The 22528-nt window shown below is 41.9% G+C and overlaps 1 protein-coding gene across 1 annotated transcript; it reads right to left on the bottom strand.

Annotated features, from left to right (window-relative positions):
• Nucleotides 1–6818: 6818 nt before the first annotated feature.
• On the bottom strand, nucleotides 6819–15018 carry RFXAP (regulatory factor X associated protein). Its single transcript, XM_075724848.1, is given in 4 exon segments — nucleotides 6819–8286; nucleotides 11354–11461; nucleotides 14399–14982; nucleotides 14985–15018. Coding segments are annotated over 4 exon segments (837 nt in total). The 3' UTR covers nucleotides 6819–8175.
• Between the last annotated feature and the right edge of the window lie 7510 nt (nucleotides 15019–22528).

The following is a 22528-nucleotide window of genomic DNA, read 5'->3' on the forward strand; positions in this document are numbered from 1 at the left end:
ATTTGACGTCAGCAATGTCACTGTGGGATAGGAAAAGCTTTACAGTCTCCTGCAGCAATGAAATCCAATAATAATGTTACACAGAAATTCCAGGCATGCTGTTTACTCTTTAGCAGACTTGAGAGAGATCAGTTTGGAAAAAGACATTTTCCTCAGCTCCATCTGTCATCAGCATCACTGTAGCAAGGTACTGGTAACACGGTTTTTAGCATGTTTATTGCACCCTGTCTCCAGAAATTTCTCTGTGCTTTTCATGTTGCTCATCCCTTTGCTTTCTTAGCAGCTAAGGACAGAGAAAAATCACCTCCTCTGTCCAGGATCTAGCTCTGTCCTTTATCCTAGATTATTCCTTGCCTTTTAGGCTGAAACCTCCTCCCCTCCTAATATAGAGAGAAGCCTAGGGGTTGCTTTTAGACATTCCCAGCATTGTTATCTTCCTCACAGAGAGCAAAGGGGGATGTTCTGAGGTGCATCTGCTCTTGGGCAGCTCCAGAACCCAGTTTCCTGCCAATGCTGCAGAGGAAAATTGGATGGCCAGTGAAGAGAAGCAGGTTCTTCTGGGGCATCATTCGTTTCATCATAGGGCAGGTATTTCAAGTAGGTGAAATCCACTGCGCTCTGAGCATGCTTATGTCTTTCCATTGAGTATAAGGGGAACTCAGGGTCACTAGCTCAGATGTGGACTGCTACGTGGGATGTATCCAAAAGTAGGTGAGGTGGGCCCTAGGGAAGATGTGGTGGCTTTTCCAGCCTAGTAATGATGCTTGCTCAGTAAGAGTCTGTGTTGTTTAAATGGAAGTTGGTAAATTCGGAGCAGTTTTTCCTTTCCTTGTATGTCTGCTTTTACAATAATCCTCATACAAATAGGATTTGGCTTCAATGCAGTCCACACATGCATCTCATTAAAGGTAGTCACCTTAACATTCCCTTACTTGTAAGTAGAGAGGCACTTCTGGAGCATGATCCTTCTGACCTGTTCAAAGTGTCTGCATTAGGATGAGATGAATTTCAGCAAATTTAATTATTTGCTGAATGTTTGATCAAAGCACCTGATTTTGGGCAATCAAAGCCAACAGCCACCTCAGAGCTGTTAGCATTTGGGATGGCTGGTATCATTGTGTGAACTCTTTCCTATTTTGATGGCCTCTAGGGGCTTAGTCCCCTGTATGAGATGCTGTGCAAACACACAGCAGCTGACAGCTCCTTCCCAAGAGAAGGGGAGAGCCCACATCACGGGGGAGAAGTGGTAACAGTGGATGAGGCAAACAAGTAAATGGGAAGGTGATCCCTGCCCAGATGCAGTGATAAAAAGAAAGGCCAATAAACTATTTATTTCCCTTTCTTTTTGAACAAAGTCTCTCTTACAGGCTTCTCCACTGTGTGATTTGAGATCCGTTAAAAATTCAGGTTTCTCACAATTTACAGCAATGTAACTTTGTATCTCACTTTAATGTCTCCCCATTTTGGAAGGAGATATTTTCTGCTGAAAGGTCCTCAAGAACCTATCAACCTGTAGTCAATTTAAAGCATTTAAATGCACTCGTTAATACTCAAGCTTTGGAGACAGGCTTTCTGAGAGATTTAAAACCACTTACAGCAAGACTACTTCGTCGAAGGCAGATTTTTTAAAATGTTTTCTGAGCCATCAACAAGTCAAACCCTCTTGAAAGTTTCTGCGGAGAAGTACCACGCATCAGCAGGCAGTGGTGGGAGTTTGATCAGGCAGTGGCAGAAAGCTCATTCATCATGGTACGTAGACCGCTTGTTTTCCTATTAAGTAGCCAAGAGAAGACTGCTTAATTGCTGCCAGTTCTTCAGCAGCACCAGTATTAATATGCCATTTGCATCCAGAGGTGACGGCAGCGAATCTGGCACTCTGGCTGCATGGAGCCATTCAGGTGTCACTGCTGCTCTGATGGCTCAGTCCCATGACCTTGCACTGTAACAGCTGAGCAGGTACGGCATAGCCATGGCTGTAGCATTCAGAAGTGCAGCACATGCTTTGCCTCCCCATCAGAGGCTACCCCACAAACATCTTTTCTCCTCATGAGTATTTCAAGTTTTGCTGTGCTCAGTCAGAAGGATAATATATCGGTGACATGAAGGGGAGCAGTGGCCCCAAGTAACATCAGCTGGAGTTGAGGAAAGTCCTTCCGTGTCTCTAGCAGGTACTGTGTCAAGACTTTCACCCCCCTGAGCAGCCTTTCCGAGTGGTCCCTGCCTTGCGCAGGGCATCAGACTTGATGCCCTGCAGAGATCCCTTCCAATTTGCATTATTCTGTGGGTCTGTGCAGAGATTCAGTGATAACTGACTGCCCCACGCAGGAGCTCTCTGTTAGTAGAGACAGTTTAAGGATGAAACATGTTTATCCTCAGCTATTTCTGCATGAGTTCAGTGCAGGACAGAGTTAAGAGGTATTAATGTTCCCTCAGTATATAATCAACACTGCAAATGTCGCTCACTGTAAACATCATCTCCACCACACAACTCTTAAAATGGAGAAAATCAGGCATTTGTGACTGCAAGTTTATCTCACCTGCCCTTGTTCTTCCGGGCTTACAACACTCACCTTCGCCTATAAGCCCCCTATGAATCAGAGTCTCACCAGCGACTGAGGAGTTGCACAAACAGCTGGATTTACAGAGGCAGCTCAGGCAGAGACTATTTGCTTCTTGGCTGGATGGAAATGATTTATAAAGAAGCCTGATCAAATTTAGTAACTTTGAAGAGGTCTCAAGTATATGGCCAATTTTCCTGGCTCATTAGAGACTTCTCTGATGCAGCTATCCTTTTAGGAATACTTGAGCACTAAATGGTGCTCAGCACAGGAAAGAAACATTACATCCTCAGTACTATTCACCTCTCCCCCCGGCTCCTCATAACCTAACCAGACACAATAAAGAAAGATTGAGTCATAGGGTAGAGTAATTAAATACCATTTTTCAAAGTTGAGAAGTGCTGCCCAGAATACAGATTTTTATCATCAGAAATGTACCGAATGTAACATGTCCCATGTGCTCTCCAAGACAAAGGCGAGAGGTCCTTGCTCTGGAGAAGCCTGGAGAGCAGGCTCTTACTTGAACATCTGAACCCAAGCTCTTCTGGATGAGTGGAAACACCAGTGATGGGGCTGAGAAGATTTTCAGAGGACTTCTAGTTCATGGTTGGTTTCTGTAGCCGGAGGTGCATTGAGAGGATGAAGGAGGGAGGGAGCATACGACCAGCTATGCTCAGTGGTCATTGCAGGTGTGAAGGCAGTACGCGCTTGGGCAGCTGTTGTGTTCACTAGAGCTTTTTTACATTCACATCTAAACTAACCATCAAGACCTCTTTTAGGAGCAGCTTGGAGTACCACAATCCTTGCTCTGGTGCTTCCTATACACACAGCCTGGCTGGGTGCACCAGCCTCCCAATTAAGCCATTAGGTATGTTGGTGCAAACGGTGTCCCATGTGATCCGGGGAGTAGGCGCTGATTGCACCTGGGAGCTGCACTTGCAAGGTTACCCTCTGCCTCGCTGCAGGACTAATGGGGAGTTCAGCTTTGGGCAACCGTTCGAGGACACTGTAAGCACATCTGGTGTGTGCTCCCCGAAGAAAACTGCAGTCTGAACAGAAACTGCACAGCTGAAAGACACGGATTATATAGGGTGTCTACCTGGGAATTGCAACAAAGCAACTCGCTTCACACATAGGTGGGAAATTGCAGTGCCCAAAGGAAGATGGAATCAGCAGAAGCCTTCACAGGGACTCCTGACTGTGGAGTAACATTTATAACAGGAACTAAGAATGGACAAGTGTCCTTCCCTGAGAGACTAAGAGGTCAGGTCACTGTCAAAAAAAAAAAAAAAAAAAAAGAATTGGTCCCATTTTGCAGCAGGACGAGAGATTATATGAGACTTTAGATCTGTGAATAAAAAGCTTCTCAACCTGGAGGCTTAACTGCAGTTACTGAAACAGGGCTTCTTCCTAATGGCAGCTCCAGGAGTACCTTTCTGCAAGGTACAGAAAGCCTGAGTGGGCATTTAGTCTTTGTTCAGCAGAGAGAAATCACTTTGTGTCTCTAGTGCAGACCGACACTTCTGCATGTTGTGCACCAGCACAAAACACAGCCTTTGGTTTGTACTGATCATCTACTCATAGGAAGCTCCAGAGTGGCCAGGAGCAGCCAGGGTCCCATTACCTGTTCACCCCAGGGCTTTCCAAACAGCTTGCCCGGGCGTGCCTTACATTATATTGCCATATTGATGCCACACTTTCCTGGCGGGGAGGTGGGGCGTATGAGAGTCCGATCAAGAGGACATCTCCACTTGCACCTGGGCCATGCTTGCAAACTCAGTGCCTGTACAGATAATGAATCTAATTTGCAGGCCATGTCTCTTATGCAAGACAGACATAACCACTACGTCCTCCAGTCAGCTACTCTTCCATTATAGCCAATGTGAACATTTGCAGCTAATTGTGAACAGTTTTTAGATCTTCAGTCATAGTGTTTTTATTATCCATGGATGCTGCTATTTTATATTCCATGTTAGTATTCAAATAATATTGCATATGAATAGCATAGGAAGAAATAGACCAACCAGTTAATAATTTTAAATACAGACCTCATCAGCAAAGAAAAGCTAGAAAAAACTTGGTAAAGTCTGACCCCTTGCACTTTCACGCTAGCGAGCACGTCATGTTTCAAAGTGGTTTTTTGATGCTAAAGTACGTGTTACATCTTATTAATTCACAGTTATGTCCATGAGATGCTTTGCAAACAAGAGAGCAAGGGAACAAACACATTGATGAGCAGAGATAACGCACATTCAGATAAATTTTCTTTGCTTACTCAAGCAATTGGAGTTTTTAATTATTTATAATCCTTTCTAAGTACAAGTTAAACGTACCACAGCATACTTTCTGCAGAAAACTCAGTGTTAGCAATTTAATCCCTCATTTCAGTATCGCCTCTGTGATATAAATTGGGCTGAGAAGTGAGACAAGGAAGTGAAGAAATAGGCCTTTTCGTGTGGATCAATGAAGCCAAAAGGTTACAAAGTTCTATGCAGTCTAGGGGCCAAAATGAAGGATTTGAGCAGGGTGTGGGTTTTTTTGTTAAGTATGAGCTATCACAGTCTGGTACAGAAAAGAAATGTGAATCGGACATAGATTTAGTAGCATCACTTCTGTCTATGAACAATTCTGCCCTCTCTGTTCCATCAGAATCAAGGCAAAACATCTGCATCTCCCAGAAGAAAGTATTACTCACAGTTAGTGATATTCTGTAAAACAGCGTAGATCACTCTGTAAAGAACACTACTTGGACTCTTGCCTCTTGAGAATGAAAATTCTCAGACATGCTTAGTTTCAGGAGCCTGAGAGACCAGGGCAGGTCCTCTGATCAGCCCCCAAGTACTCTACCCCACACCCTGTCACGTCAAGACAGACAGAACAACTGCTAATCAAGTGGACATTTTCACAAGCATTCCTCCTGCTGCATTGGACTTGAGGCATTCTGAAGTCAACATATTTAGTCTGGTGTTTGAACAATACACTTTTTAACACACTCCATTTTCTTTGGCTGGAATTATTCTATTGTACAAGGGATTATTCATGTCTTGTGTTTTACTGTTAATAAAGATATTTCTGATTTAAGACCTCTTTCCCTTGTTGTCTCCCATTTTTTGCTTTGAAAGAGATTGGTCTTGGAAAGCTGTAGGTCCCAGTCTGATCACCAGCAATTTTGGGAACCAGAGCACTTAGAAAGCCTTTATTCATACAAGGCAGTCTTAGGCAAGAAGCAGCAGTGATTTCACCGAGTAAGTAATGGGATGAGGCAAGATGTCCAGCAGAATGGGATGCTAGACACTATAAAATGGATTGAAAATTAATACGGCATCAAATCTGCGTGTTATAAAGCATATGCATCCCTCATTGTCCTGTGGTAGATTTGAAGATTCAAGTGGATGGCTCAGCTTCCTTTTGAAGGAGGCAGCCCTGATCCAACAGGCAGTTAATGAGCAGTGATGCTGCCTGATAACAGAAGCCTCAGCTGTGGACAAGACTGACCTTAGTAGGCAGACAGACATGCAGCTGTGCAGGTCTCAAGCTGCTCAAGGAAAAAGAGAGATATAGTAAGAATGTATTGTGACAGAAGTCAGGTTTTAATCTTCTTAGAATTCAGATTTTGTTCTGCAATAACAAAAGCAAGGGAGACGACGACATAACAGTCTTGGAGCCATGTGGACACTGCTGGGTTCACACATGGCTTGGGAATCCCTCTGCCCCAACAGGACAGCCCCGTTACCAGCATGTCTCCCAGCATCTGCACCGGCCTGTCAGGCACTGACATCACAGACCACCAGAAAGACAGGCTAGGTGAGCTGCACTGTGCTGAACTGCTCTACGCACATCTTCAAGTTTCATTTGTTTTGAGGTAACCAACTTGTTCAGCACTGTCTTAACAAACACTCCCTGTGCCCCTTTTCTACCTGAGGGTTTGTCTTTTTAAAAAGTTTAATCAGATCTGTTCACCTAAATGTTTTCATAAGCTGACCATTTAAAATAAAAGCAAATACATTATTCTACAATTTCAGCCCATTACGTTTTCACATGTATTCTGACACACTGAAAAGAGTAATCTGATTTTACTTAAAGCTAAAATAACTTTCTATAACAAGAGCTTGGAACACAAAAGTCTTAATGCCACCTAGTCCGAGCTAACCATTTTAGTATAGAAAAAAAACCCCAACATACAAATTTAACAGAACAAAAAAGAACAGGCTTTGGTTTTGTTTTTTAAAGAAAAACAAAGATTTTACTCAAACACTTATTGGTCCAGAACTGTTGATACAAAGTTTTTCAATTGTTTTTTTAAAGAACTTGCACAATGCTAAATACAATAAATCCCTACTAAACAAGTTCTATACATACACAAAGCACAGCTTGTAAAAATCCGTAAGACTAACAAATACTCCTGAAGACGTATTATCTAGCAAACCAAACTGCCGCAATATCAAAGTAGTACTTTAAAAAGCACCTACACCATTCAGATAACCTCTATTTAGAAATGTGGTTTAATACCAAACTTTGTTTTAAAACAAAACGTGGGATTCAACACTTATGTAATACAGTGTTTGAATTCTTAAACCCAATCAATTGCAAGTTCACCTCAATTGGCTGAAAACCTGAGAAATCCAGCACTAGAGCTGTTTAGGTATCAGTTGTCTTAATAGAAGAATTTTAACTACTTTTTTTAGAAGAAAAAGACTACATAAAGGAAAAAATACATAATTACATTTTAGTTTTTGGATGCATTTGCTATTATGAGTTAAAAGCTTTAGAATTTAATTTAGTCACTTAAAAATGAATGATATTCTTATCTGTAATTAAGTTACATTTCATGTATAAGAGGTCAGTCCTTACAAATAACTCAACAAAACAAGGTCCAACTCTCAGTTGTATATGTTCCACCCAATTCTTCTCTAAAGCTTTTTGCTGTTTATCTCATTTGGAACTTTTAAACACAAATCCTTTTACATCATTTGCACAAATTTGAATGATTTGAAGCATTTCAAACCCACTCAACTTGCAGATAATGAATATATATAGCAGGAGGATCACCCAATTTGCACTTTTCTGAGCCACTGAACTGACTTCTTGATGGCGCATTATCTTTAGCCTTTAGTGCAAGTTTCTACTGGACGTACGTAAGTTTCTCATATCCCTGAGCGATTGCTGTTACGTCATGCCACTGGACTGGCTCAAATTCAGGACTTTATTTCACAACTTCCATAGAAAGTAACTTCCTTCCTTCAATGATTGTCATCAAAGAGTGACTTGTTTAACAGTAAATCCTTATATAGAAAAATGTTAATTCAGTGGAAGACTTTGGTAAGAAAAGGGTGTACAGCTAAACATTACTGATATAAACAAATTTCTATTAAAAACTAAACATTAAAATGAAGTTTTAAAAAGAATCAAAAAATAGACTCCTCCAGATTTTCTCACAAGTTTGCAGACACCCAAGCAGCTCAAAACCTCAAAAGTGCAAACAAGAAACAAGTGAAATACGTAACAGCAGCAACTTTAGTTTTCCTTTAAACATTGAGATTCTTTGTGTTTATATAAACTACACATCCTATTCCTCCTTCAGCACCAAACTCATCTGCAGGTCATTGATCTGTTCTGATTACCCAGGTGCTCCTTGAAACTGTTGCTGCCTTTGTTCCAAAGCCTGTTGACTTAACAGTTGCTGTTGTTTCTGTAGAAACTGCACTACTTCTGGACTTCTGAGTAGGGACTGCAAGAAAGAGAAAGCAGACTTGACTTTAAAGAACTCACATATATTAAATAGCTACCATAGTGATTAAATCAATTGGCACATTACCCATTGTTGTTGTTTAACCCCCGTAGGCAACTAAGCATCACACAGCCTGTTGCTCATCTGCGCCCCCTCACACCCGCCGTGGGATGAAGCGCTGTTCAGCAATAACTAAAACATCGCTGTGTCATCAATGCTGTTTTCATCACAAACCCAAAACATAGCCCCATACAGTTAATTTTCTTCACAGTAACTTGTAGCCCAGACAAAGCCAGTACACCCATACAAATGAGAGTTTAATTAAATGTTGAGAATTACAAAACATGCTCTACAAAAAACATCTAGAAGCTGTTTCAGGACAGCAGCAGGTAACCAGAAGCAGCATTAATACACATCCTGAAAGCAGATTCAGAATGTAAAGAAAATACAATATTGCAAAAACCATGAAGATAGCAAACAGGAGTAATCTACTGACATATTGAAAAAAACACTTTTCAAGTTTGTTGAAACCGTTGCTTCAGTTTTGAGCTAATTTCTACATTTCCCACTGCAGAGAGCTCAAAAATACCAAAATAAATAAAATACTATAATTCTACAGCAAAGGTCATGTGCCTGTCTGAGTTTAAGCATCTGGACAATGCTCTTAGTCATATGGTTTAGTTTTAGGGAGTCCTGCGAGGAGCCGGGAGTTGGACTCGATGATCCTTATGGGTCCCTTCCAACTTGAGATACTCTATCATTCTATGTTCAATGAGTGTTAAATAATTTCCCAACATTTCAAAACAGCAGTACAGACACAAGGAATGAGTTAAAAAACCCCTCTGCCTTCAGTCAAAAGACAAAAAGTATCTAAAACTATTTGCATCTGGCTCCTGGCCTGAACAGCTGCAGTCTGTGATCCAACTTTGGTTGTTCACTCTCACTTCTGCATGGTGGCAGCACAAGTGTTCATAAGGTCAAATGGCAAATCAGGTTGGGAATGGATCCTTCCAAAAATTAAAGCAGGAAAAAGCTTATTTTTCAGCTGGGTTAATTCCCTAGACTGCTTGCTCATTATGCTCATCACTTCACTGATGCAGCCAAAGAGGTACTGCAACTCTGTAATCCAGATTTACATTCAAAAGGACCAGCAACTTCCAGGGCAGGGTCTAGAACTTTATGCTATTAGGGGCAATTCTGCAGAGATTGTAATTGAAGACAGCCATTCTGCATATAAGTCACCCCTACAGCAGCACTGAACACATAAGATAAGTGAATCAGCACTGAAAGCAGTTACTAACAACAAAAACAGGCTCACTGAACAGATGCACAGTCACCTTTTCCTTACCGTACATTAGCTTTATAAAGTCACTTCACTGCACAGGGTAGTTCTGCAGTAAGTAGTTCTTTATCTACAGCTATGTTATGACATTAAGGTGCTTCACGCTCTCCGTCCACAGCTTGCTGCTTCTCACCCCCTTGCCTTTGCTTTCTACATCTTTATTCAGTGCAAACTGCACATCCAGGCACACAAGGGCCACCACAAAAGCCTCTCCTTGCAGAGATTAACCACACGCAAGAAACTTATGAGCAAGCACAAAGGACTGGGCACTTCTAAGCGATCAACCTGCAGACAGCTACCAGTGACATGCAGTAACTTTCACGTGCAGGAACATAAGGTATGGAACAGCCTTGGATGCAACAGGCCGCGAGAGAGCTTTCTGGGTCACCACATACCCCTTGGGCCTTGTGTTGTGTAGATACGCACAAAAGAAAGAAGAAATTCTAGGAAGAAATAATGCTGAACTACAGAAACCGAGTCAGAGCAGAGACACAAAAGCAAGAAGCAGATCAAGGAGAATCTGAATCTCACTTTGCCAGAATACTGCAAGGAAACCTCAATTCTTGAAGAGCCTTGACATAACTCTGTGCAAAAGCTCTCAAAATCTATTTAAAGAGCTTCTGGTTGCTATGTTTCTAGAAAAAATAATGTTTCATTAATAAGATACTTTTCAAATTTAATTAAAAAGCCACATGAATAGAAACAGCCAGGAAAGGGGACAAAAATTCAGTAAGCGGGGCATGAAGAACAACAGATAATGTGAAAAATAAACTCCATAGTTCATTACTTTTTTTCTTGTAAAAGCTGAAGAGCTATAGATACCTCTGAGTCTTAGGCATAATCAATAAATAGGTGCTATTGAGAAAGAATTCACGAAAATAAATCTATATAGCTGTATACTTAAGACTGATACAATGTTTCTTTAAAGACATTTCAAATTTCTATTTGAAATATATCTATTTCTATTCTATTCTAATATCTATTTCTAGGACTATAGCACTTTAATGAGTATTGTTAAATTGCTTTGCATAGCTAACAAAGACGACAGGCAAACAGTCCTATTAGCTTTTGGAGAAAGGAGATTGTGAAAACCAATAACATAGAAAGTAATGAAGAATCCCAATAACAGTAAGTACTGAATTACTTCCTTTCATTGGGCTTAATTCTTTAAATATATTTACAGGAACAACAAAAGCACTTCAAAACTTACAACACATGCCATTCATGCAGTCCACAAATACTACAAGTCATACTGTTTGCTTACACAGTTTTCTTTATCAACAAATATATACGCAATTTTAAGTGTGACATGATAGTCTACAACTTTTAAAACATACTACAGTAATTAAAGCTTGTATTGGACCTGAAGTCTATGCATTGTTCTATCTAAAGCTTTACAAAAAAGTTGGTTTAACAAGTTAAAAACATCTCAGCTATACTATAAGCACTATTTACCCTGAAGAAATAACCACATCTATTTAGTACTACCAAAATACTCAACTTCAGTTAACACAGTAGTGATCATTAAATTTCATCATCTTAGTATTCTTCACGCAGAGGCTGAGACACACATCTGCTCTGCAGCATATTTCAAATTTGAAAATATGTACATGTAGTGTACAATCATTAAACTGATTTTCATCTTTCACAAGGGTGACCGTTAAACATTGTTACATACTGCCTTTATTTATGTGAGTTCAAAACTTCTAAGAAAACAAAACTCACCAGCCTCTTTTTATTCAATACTTGTTCTAAAAGAGTAGGTCTTGCTGGGCGATCTCCAATGGATCCTGTTCTCTGTTTTGTAACAGAAACTGAACCTTCAACACTATCCTGCACATGAAAGAAAATAAAAACATAGAGAAGTGAGACTATAAACCCTGATATTACGGTACCTTTATATTTCACCACAGAAAATCCCAAGAGTAAAGAATGTTTGCCTCGTTAATCTGCAGAGGAAAATAACAGCACGAGAACAGAAACATATCTGTTCAAGAATTGGCCTCTTCTTTCCACATTATTTTCGCTATTTCATCAGTCACAGTGAACCAGTGCAGCTGAGTTAGTCTTCTAAATTGCAAAACTAACCAGGTTACTATGGCTAGTTAATGGCTTGAATTTATTTGATTGCATTTCTTAAAAATGAAGTCATTCACAATAGCTCAATCTCCAGCTTGTGGAACTGAACAATATTTAACATTTGCAATTGGGTAGGAATGACAATACTACTTTTAGTAACAAAACATACTTCAGAGACAGTAAAAATCTACATGTTTTTTTCTTTGTAACTTTATTCTGTTCCCTGTACAATCACCAGTCATATGAATTAGACTGTCTTCTAAACAATGTGTCTCTACAGTCTGCTGTAGAGAAAACATTCATGGTTTGGAAAATTTCAACCAATGTCGAAACCTATGTGTATTAAATTCACAACTTACTGGCATTCCCATTTACCTGAAAGGATTCAAGCAAGAGCAACAACAAAGTATCCCAGCATGTCTCACTTCAATCCCGTCCACAGAAGTGAAAAATGAAACTTCTATTAAGAATCTAACTGACCCCACAAGACAACAGTATCTTGTGCGGCCTTGATAGACACCACTGCAAAAAAGCACACCAAGTTTAGCACTAAATATCCTGCTTTCTTCTGCAAGTTCAGGCCTTAATTTCGTTACATTCAAAGCAACCTGCATTTGCAGAAACTGGGAGAAGCAAGCCCGCTCTCTTCCAACATGCAATAATCACTATTTTCATGTTACAGATCAAAAAGTCTTAACCCTTCACTACATGAAATGCAGCACTTTTGTCCTCCTCCCATACTGTCCCCTTTCCTGAACTAGCCCAGGATGTGTAGACACATCATGAACTGAGTATGATGAATTATTAGGAAAGGAAGACAGAAGAGGGGAAAGCATGCTGGTATATAAATCTAGAATTCACCCACATCTTGAATACTGTGTGCAGTTTCTGCTTTCTCATCTAAAAGAGAAGTAGCTACTAGAACTAGAGAAGGTTCACAGAATGGCAACAAGCATGATAAAAGTACACAACTCTTCACATGGGAACAAGCATGCTATGCCCTTTCACTGCCGGAAAGAAACAACTTAGAGGCAAGCCTACCAAATAAGTCTTACAAACTGAACAGGAATTAGTCACTCACTGTATCTTCTAATGTAACACTAACTGGCAAGTTAACAGAAGCCAGGTTCAAAAACAAGGAGCAGATAATTCAAACCAGGTAGCAGACCCAAAGAAACTATCAGAATGTAATGGATGCTGAGTGTTTACAAGGGTTCAACAAAAATCCACTAAAGTACATGGAACAGACATCACTTAGAGTTACAAAATACATCAGAAAACCCACACGTGTCTCAGCAAGTCCTTTGAGCTGAAAGACAAAGAAGCTGGGAGGATATTCGCTAACAGCATCACATACACTTGCTTCATGGCAGCTTTTACAGCTAGACAAAAAAGATTCTTTGGTGTGACACACTGTATGGTTACCATTATCTTTATATGAAGAAACACAGAAAAAGGAAAGTTTTCTGATGGTTAGTTTGCAGTTAGATCAGTTCCCGGTCACACAACTCTAGAAACAGCTGTGCTGACAAAAAAGGGTTGCTTTTGGCAGGAGCGCCAGGTAAGATTTTTTTTTTTTTCTTCTGGCAACCACTGTTTTATACTTGTCCCTTCAAGCACAAACTAGCCAGCACCTTCAAAAGTAAAACCATTTCCCTCTTTCTACCTCATCTAAACATAAGATCTTAAAAGCTAACTCAGTACAAGTGACCACCAGAAGCTCTGTTATCCTGGCTGAGTCACAAACTGTTTAAAAAAAAAACTATCTAAAAAGTTGAACTGTAGCATCAGTTCACCTGATAATATTTCCCCATCTAAACAATACACATACGTTTTTGAAAGTCAGTATGAACTATAAGCAGTCTAAATATTTAACTGCCATTTAATCTAAAAAGCAAATCAACAGGTATCTTGAAGGACCTACACAACTGATTTTTATATACAACATAATCTGATACCCAATGCTCTTTGCTACTTTAAAACCCCACATTTCAGTACCAGCTGGGCAAGACGACCAACATCTCTCTTAGACCTATACTTTAATCTTTCCTCCCATGAAATGAACTCCCATGAAATGTGCTGCACAGTGAAACATCTTTCAGCAAGATTCTTTTTCCTGGAAATCTTCTGGTATAGTTCATAGAATCATAGAATGCTTTGGGTTGGAAGGGACCTTTAGAGGCCATCCAGCCCAACCCCCTGCAGTGAGCAGGGACAGCTTTAACTAGATCAGGTTGCTCAGAGCCCCATCCAACTTAAACTTGAATGTTTCCAGGGATGGGGCATCTACCACCTCTCTGGGCAACCTGTTCCAGTGCTTCACCACCCTCATTGTAAAAAATTTCTTCCTTATATCTAGTCTAAATCTATTCTTCTTTAGTTTAAAACCATTACTAGTTGTAAGTAGCTACAATTTATATCCGAGAAGAAAAAAGAAACAAGGTTTGCTCCTGCACCAGAGGAAGAGCAAACTCTAGGACTGTCCTCCGCTGCCGGCACCGGAGATTCCTTCCCTTTCCTCTGGGCGGAAAGGCCCCATTCCGTCCGACAGAAACCGATTTTCCATGGGAAGCCCCCACTCCCAGGGGACCACACGGCGGCCGGGCTGCCCACCCACTCCACCACCCGAGGAGGCCCCGGCTGAGGCCCAAACCACCGCCGCCGCCGCCCCCCGCCCCCCCGGCGCCTCACCTCGGCCCGCGGGCCGCCCCCCGCGGCAGCCGCCCCGCCGCCCCCCAGGGCCTGGTCGCTCTTCTTGCGCTTGTACTTGTCCTTGTAGATCTTGTTGCGGTGGCGCTTGCACATCCAGGGCTTGCGCTGCTTCACCACCTGCGTGGTGGTCTCGCTGCAGCCCTGGTAGGTGCAGCTCTTGCAGCCGCCGCCCGCCGCCGCTTCGCCGCTCGAAGTCGCCGCCGCCGCCACCGCCGTCGCCTCCTCCTCCTCCAGCTCCTCCGGGCTGACCGTGCTCTCGCCGCCCGCCGCCTCGGCCTCGCCGTCGCCGGGGCCCCCCAGCTCGTAGAATAACATGAGGCCGCCGCTCCCGGGGGGCTGCAGCGGCGGGTCGGCGCCCGGGAGCGGCAGCACCCCCCCCGCCACCCCAGCCGCCGCCGCCTCCTCGCCGCCGCACGGCTGCATCACGAGCAGCGCCAGCTGCGGCGGCGAGGAGGAGGAGGAGGAAGAGGAGGCGGAGGAGGAGGGAGCGGCGGCGGGGCTGGCCCGCAGGGCGCCGGTAACGGAGCCGGCCGCGCGCGCGGCCCCCGGCGCCTCAGCCCGCAGCGCGCAGGCGCCGCCCCGCCGCGCTCACCGCGCATGTGCCCGCGGCGCCGCGCACGCGCCCGGGCGGCCCGGCCGGAGGAGGAGGGGGAGGGGGAGGAGAGGCGCGCGCCACCTGACGGGCGGCAACGGCGGGGGCCGGCGCGCGTGCGCGGGCAAGAGCGTGCCCAGGTGCGAGGCGCGGGAGGCGGGGTCACGCGCCTGGCGGTGCTGAGGGGAAGGGGAAGGGGAAGGGGAAGGGGAAGGAGGGGCCCTGGTAATGGCGGCGCGGCCGCCTGGGCAGGCCTCTGGGACTTTGCCTGGAGGCTACACCAACACCACTAGCGTGAAGCCCTTGCATCTTCCCAAATGCATAGACACACACCCCCACCCCCGCCCTACGTGGCCACGTCACGGCCACCTGTGCGGTGTGGCCCTGTCAGCCTGCTCAGCCCCCTGTCCTGCTGCAGTCCGGTGATGGCTGTCCGGGCCCACACTGTCCTGCCACGCATCCTTACAAGTGCTGCCCCTGGGCTGCGCTTGCATCCTCGCTCTTCAGCCGCTGCCAGCTGGAGAGTGGGGATACGGGGGTGCAGTTTGCCTTCCTCTCCCACTTAGCCTTTTTATTGTCTCCAGACTGCTACTGCTCTTGTAGCTTTCAGCTAGCAGCTCCTTGCCCTTTCTTTTCTTAATTTGGTATCAATTCTCTCCTTGGCTCACTCCTACATGACTCTTTGGATGCTTTTTCCCTATTACAAGGTTCATCTGAACAGCTAAGACCATCTTCACCCAATTTGTGCCATTACAAATACATTATTCATACATAAACATTTTTATTCTGCAATGTAAATGAATGCTGTATTTGTAATCTTAGCCATTTTTTCCACTCCTCAATCTAGTCCTTTTTTTCTGCAAAGGTCTTACATTTTATTCCAAGAAAAAAGATTACTTGTAATGCAACTGCCATGCCTACCTTCAGTTTTCCTTCTACTTCCTCCATGTCACAAGCACTGAATTTTCCTCACTCCTGCAGAGAAGTCCCACCAACCTCCATCTTCTTAATCACCTGCTGTTTGCCCCGCTTCATTTTTCATACCTCCTTGCTCTGCGTGGGTTCTTGCCTTTCTCATTGCACATGTCAGTTCATCCCATATTAAAGAACGGTGCTGATACCATTTGTTCTCTGGCAATTACCACAGCTCCCTTTTCCTGTCATTAAGGTAAATGATTGTGCTCTTCACAGTTGTAACCATTTGGTTTCGCCCTTGACCATGTCTTAATACAGTTCTCCCTCATTTGTCAAAATAGCTAATGGCATGGTATAGTCCTAGACAAATCACAGTGCACTCAGTAACTCTGTCCTCATCGTCTTTGACCCACCAGTCACCTTTAACATCGGCAAGATGACTCCCAGCTCTACTGTTTAAACTGGAATTACAAACAATTTCTTTTTTGTCAGTGGAGACCTTACTTTCCCCACACCTTCCTCAGTGCCTCTTCATCTCTGCTACAGCAATGCTGGGACGACTTGCAAGACGCCCTCCCTCTTCAGGGCTCAGCCTTGCATCTGTGCCAGTAGTGAAACATATAAAAATTATGTGTAGCCTTGTTGTCCTCCTGCCGCTTACCTCTTTGGATGTGAGCTCCTTGAGGCAAAGTTTGTCAGTAAATGTTTGGATTTTCTTTTCACACTATAGTTCCATTGAAATAATTTTAGTTTATTTCTTTTGCTTTGAATGCATCTTGAAAGAATGCCTACTTAAAATTCTAAGTGTTCCTGGCATTGATTAAAATAAAATCCAAAATAATAATGAATCAAAGCCAATAGCATTTTTCTCCAGCTACACGCCTTGCACATATCCACACTATAGCTAATTAAAATGCAAATAAGAAATGGAAAGCTGATACTCTTTAAATCCCGAGAAGAAGAGTTGCTTTTGCCCTTCCCCAACACTTCTCTGAAGCCCCAGTGAGACAGCTAGGTTTGGCATGGGCCAGTTAGACCAGTAGATTGAAGCAGTTCGAGGCTAAATGAGAAGCTTATTTCCAGAGTGAAGGTTTCGAAGCAAATGCTCTGCTGAAAACTTCCTCTTTTTTTGAATCAGATGGATTCTACCTTAGACAGCCTGGTAACACATGAGGATCTCATTGGAGAGTGTGCCTGGAAGCAATATTTCAGCTCCTTAGTTCTCGTTTTCCTCATCTGAGGAAAAAAGAACAACAAAAAACCCCAGAAAACTAATAATACCTTATAAAGATATTGAGGGGGTTAATTAATAAGCAAATCGATTTGATAATTAATGAGCCTATTACTGGACTGCAATGTGAAGTATTATCCAATTCTGTTTACCCCAGAACCTTATCATCTGCTTGCTTGAGGGCATAGAAACATAAACAGAAATTAAATTAGGGACAGCTAACAAATGAAGCCCTTCTTAAAAAGCTGCCATTGATGCTTTTTTTTTTGCCTGGATTGCTCAAAAAAGAGAAACATTGTGATGGAAAAGAAATAAAGCAAAGTATTAGTTTCCTGGGGCTGCACTTCTGGCAATCCAGCTCTTGGGGAAAGAAGGTCATGTTCGGAAAATTTTGTCACTAGTCTTTACATCATTGCCAGCCAGCCAGGAGCAGCTGCATCATGTTTTGCCTTCCCAGGTGCAATTAAGAGGAGATGCCAAATGTGATTATTGAAATCTAATAAGTTCATTTGTCCTTAGGCTGACAGCTTGTTGTTTAAATAGATTCTGTAATTTTCTGCTGTCTCTTTCATTTGTGTTTGTGAAATAGTTCATTTTAATGTTCTAGATTTCTGTGCCAGTTCTTAGTATCCAGTTCTTAATTGTCTTGGGAAACAAAATGTATTAAAAAAACAGATACAGGATAAGATTCAGGAAGGTAATCATCATTGGAGAGGCTGATCTGTCCTACTTACAGACCAAGATAGTACTAATGATTACAGCTGCAGTAATATTTTCAAATTGTGAAAGTTATTTCAGCATTTTCCTATAAGTGATGACATGAATTCTGTTCACTCAATATCTGTCTGTCTATCTATCTATCTTTTACACAGCAGTGCATTTGCCTTTATCATGTGTTTAAAGAGCACAGGCCATGCTAAGAGCTTCTGCGAGAAGTGGGACCATGAAATTCGTACATCCACTGTTGTGATATCCCTGCAAAGAAAGCATAATCTAAATGCAAATTATCCTGTAACCTTATTGCTCTGTTATAAAATGAAAAGGTCGAATCAAGGAGAGCATTTGGGTCTTTAAAACAGCTATGAAAGGTACTTGAAAGATACAAGGGAATGAAGACTGCCAGAGGAAGCTGAGAACTAATAATTTTTAAAGCAGGTCTATTTAGAAACACATCATTTGATGAGGGAATCAAAACGTGAGTATATAGTCAAGAGAGATTTTTCTACTTTATTTTACCTCTTACTGCTTATCGATCTCCACGTTTATTCCTCCTACCTGCTCTTGGGGTTCAAATCAAATTGCACAGTGATAAGGTCAGGGAAAGGTTGAAAAGCTCAGCAGCCTGGAACAGATCTCCCCTCAAAGGAAGGCGAAGTGCAGGGTGATCAGTATGCTCACTGATAAGAATTTCCAGGTGACAATGAGTGCTGAAATCTTAGCGTGAGTAGCAAAGCAAATTACTTTAAGCTACTGTAGTCAGTTTGTTAAAACTTGAGTTTCAGATAAGTGTACAAAAGTTTGATGCCAATTTTATCAAATCTTATAAACGTCCCTTTTTACATTCTTCAAGTATTTCTGTTTCCCAACAATACTAGGAAATCAGAAACTTATTAGGCTTTATGAATTACAGGCAAATTTATTTTTGCAAGTCATGGAAATAAAAAACTCTAAATAAACAGAAGTTTGGTTTGCATTATGGATATATATTCTGGTTTTAGTGTATGTGTGATATAAAATGGCGATCAGAAATGAGTTTCTTTCCCAAGGCCCTTCTCATTTTGCATAGTTACCTTTGTCCCATGACAACAGATAAATAAGTCTCCTGAAAGTAAGTCTCCCCTTTCATCTCGTTACACTTAATTAGACATAAATTAATCAGCTTATAAATAAAAATAGCATCCACAATATAATAAAACCAATAAAAAATAGAGCTGCATAAAAGCGTGCAGGACAGGAGTTAGAATATGCCTTGAACCTCACCTTGGACATTTATCAGCCCCTGTGCTCTCGACAGCTTTAATTACTAGAACACTTCTAAATCTCAGAACAGTTTCTTTGGTGCTCCTTTGTTGAAGTAGACCTTATCTGGAGCCCATCTTATTAGTCTAGGTGATTTCCATTCACAGTGTATGGATGGGTGGTTACTGCTTTTAGCGCCTGAGCAGGATCAGTGTCATTCTGGATATTCTCCCCCCATGCAGAGCCAGCATCCTTGAATGTGTCCTGAGATGTCTCCTATTCTGTGTGAGTCATGATACACGCCTTTATGGTGCTGAACAGTTATCACCTTGGCAGAGGTCAGTATCTGCTGATTCTAGTTATTACCGTTTCACAGATTGATTCCTTTTCAATCTAAATCATTCAGTTCAGGCCTACTTTAAAATAACATGCCAGAAGATCTCTCTCCTTGTAGCCAAGAAAGCGTGAATAACAAGAGAAGAAAATTGCTTTCCGTAGGCATAGTCATTCTGCTTAATGAAGCAGTAAACATAAATAATGGGATAAATTTACAAAAAATAAAAAAAAGTAATGAGCTCAGTTTTAGACTATGAAATATTCTCTTCCAGGAGAAATGGGAGAGCCTCGCTTATTAAGAAAGTTAAAACTAGATGGAAGCAAAGCTCTAGATAAGGGAAGCAATCCTTTGTTGGCAGGGAAATATGTCAGATTAGCTGCTCTGTCCATTGCTAGCATCTGTGACTGCCAAATACAAGCAGCACATACTTGTATCTGAATGTCAGCATCTTTTCCTTCCTTTCTTATAGCAATCGGTAACATTGCTCACATTTTTTGACCTTAGTGCTGAAAATTCTTTCACGATCTAAGGGAGTCACGCCTTGGGGTCACCCTTATCATACAGTTACTCACACAGGTTGTGTTCTGAGTAGTCTTTTCTCACTTGAATCAAGCAGTGAAGTATTTCCTGTATGGTTCTCATAAGTAGGTTTTACATGTCATTTCAAGCAAAAGTTGGATGATTTACTTCTGACATAGTTATCTGGACAGCAATATTTGTATTTTCTATTTTTGGCTTAATGCCACACATTTCTCACATATAAGTGTTATCAAAAGTGTCTAGTTTTTCTGAAAGATGTATTTCACACTTGAGAGTCCCCTTCATGGATGAGGATGGCTCTAACCCATGAACAGGAATTTCTTTTTTGAACTGGATCTGGTTTTGCATACTTTTCTATCACTTTGTTGAAGCTGTGAAATAGCAACTTTGCCAATTCTACACAGTCACAGAGGTTTTTCAGTTTCATTTTTCAGTATGAAGTTGGGGATTTTTGTTTTCATTTGTTCTGTTTAAGCCACCATTCTTTAAAAAGTAAGAGAATCACAATCCCTTTGTCTTTTTTGTACTGTGGCGATGGAGAGAGCACCCATTCTTGGAGAAAGAGGACAGGTGTAGAATGTTCCTGACACAGGAAGTCAAAATGCCCAGGTTTATGAAATTGCATGTTATGAACTGTCATTGAATAAGATTTGTAGGCTCCTCATTTACATGCTTTGCTAGCCCACTCCTGCTTTACAGAAAGTCAGGGAAAAAGCAGTCAAATTCATGGCTTTTTACCTCTTTTGTTGTATTCTGCTCAATAACTTATTCTTGTTCTCTTTGAAATGCTTGGCAAATACAGGTACAAAGGGAGTTCATATACAGGGACTCAGTATGATCAGATTCAAACTATGAGAGATCAAAAGTGACTCAAGTGACTCATTTTTGCAGGAGCAAGTGGAAGGAATTAGCACTCTGAAGCATGGCTTGATCCTCAGAAAATAATGAATCTGTGCCTAAGAAGCTATTTCTTCTATGCTTTCTTGGACTGATGTTTCAAGACTTGTATATTTAGGAACAGGAATAACATATTCTAGACAAGTATGCTGTCTTTGTACTGTGTGCATACAGCTATTCTCTGCCTTTCATCTTGACAACCAAGAACATGTCTAATTTCATATGGACCTGAATGCCTGCCTGCCAGCATCCAGGATGAACAGCCTGTTGGAAAGTCCTTGGGGACCCACCTGTTTTCAAAGTCATTCTATTAAAGCTGGATGTTTAAACAGTTTAATTCTGGAGGAGTCAGGGCCCAGACTTCCAACTGGATCAAGCTGGTTTCAAATACAGGAACCCAAGATCAGCCCTCAGAGAGCTCAAAAGGGACTCATTAATGGGCCATCAGAGCACTGCTGCTTAGTCGTTTGCTTATATCTCTTAATTCTGATTGCCTTTGTCCTTCTTCTCTTTCAGAGATCTGTGGCCAGCTCCTTGGTTAGTTACTAGATGCCCTGGGACTGCTACTTCACACTAAATATTTTTCTTGAACATTAGTTTATTGGTCCCATCACACAACCTCACTTCAAGCATTTGTATTGATTTACAGTCTTTTTACCACATTGGTGTTGCAGCTACATATACACGTGATGCAAGTATTTGTGGAGACATATCACAGGCTTTGTTATACTTCAGCATCAAAAGTCATTTCTAGGCAAAAGAGCTCCATGTATTTTTTCAGAAGCTTTTTGTGAACCCAGAAGTCCCTGTAGCCTGCCAATCCATTTGGCTGAGGCACATCTGTTTCTGCATAATTCTTACCCATTCCAGCCAGAAGGATAAACGTTGTCGTTCACGGGCTGAACTTCTCCCAGTTGGGTTCAATGGTTTGTACTATTCAGTAGACACTCAGACTCTGTGCAGATCCTGGTTATTATTTTAGAAGCAGCTATTGGCATACAGAAGACTAGAAGTTAATTTGGTCACTGCAGACTTAATGGCTGTGCTGAATAATGCTGCTGGTTGCATATTCTGGTATGGGAAAATTAGTGAAGATTATGTTGCTTTGTACATTGGAGATGATCAGCTTCAGATCCAAGAAGAATTTTTCTGAGAAGAAGCAGATACTCATGCAATCATGCAGCTTTGTGAATGAGTTACTGTGTAACTTCAAGTTGTAGCACTGAGAGGAGACCACCTCCTTAAAGAAGCAGAGCACAATGTTCCCCTTTGAACAGTGCTGCCCGAACTGCTGCAGATTTTCAGTAAATCTGTTCAGCACAGGAAAGTGAAGCTGTTTGGACTGCAGTGGTGGAGTGTTGTGTAATGTCTTTTATGAGTTGATGATAGGTAATAAACATGAATGGTACAGAGTAAGTGACTTGCAGAAAAGTAGGATTCCTCAGTTCCCAAGGGCCATAGGTATTGTCCTAGAGGAGAAAATGAGTTGTTGAGTCTGCAAGTTTGAGACTCCCTTGCAAGGTAGAGGGATTAATGGATAACTATATGGGAGACATGGGAAAAGTACTGAGGGCTCTTGGTGTATTAAATGTTGACAGAAGTAAGGACAAGTCCTTCCTCAGGACTTTGTATACATAA

This window comes from Pelecanus crispus, chromosome 1 (assembly GCF_030463565.1).
Source record: "Pelecanus crispus isolate bPelCri1 chromosome 1, bPelCri1.pri, whole genome shotgun sequence".
NCBI lineage: Eukaryota > Metazoa > Chordata > Aves > Pelecaniformes > Pelecanidae > Pelecanus > Pelecanus crispus.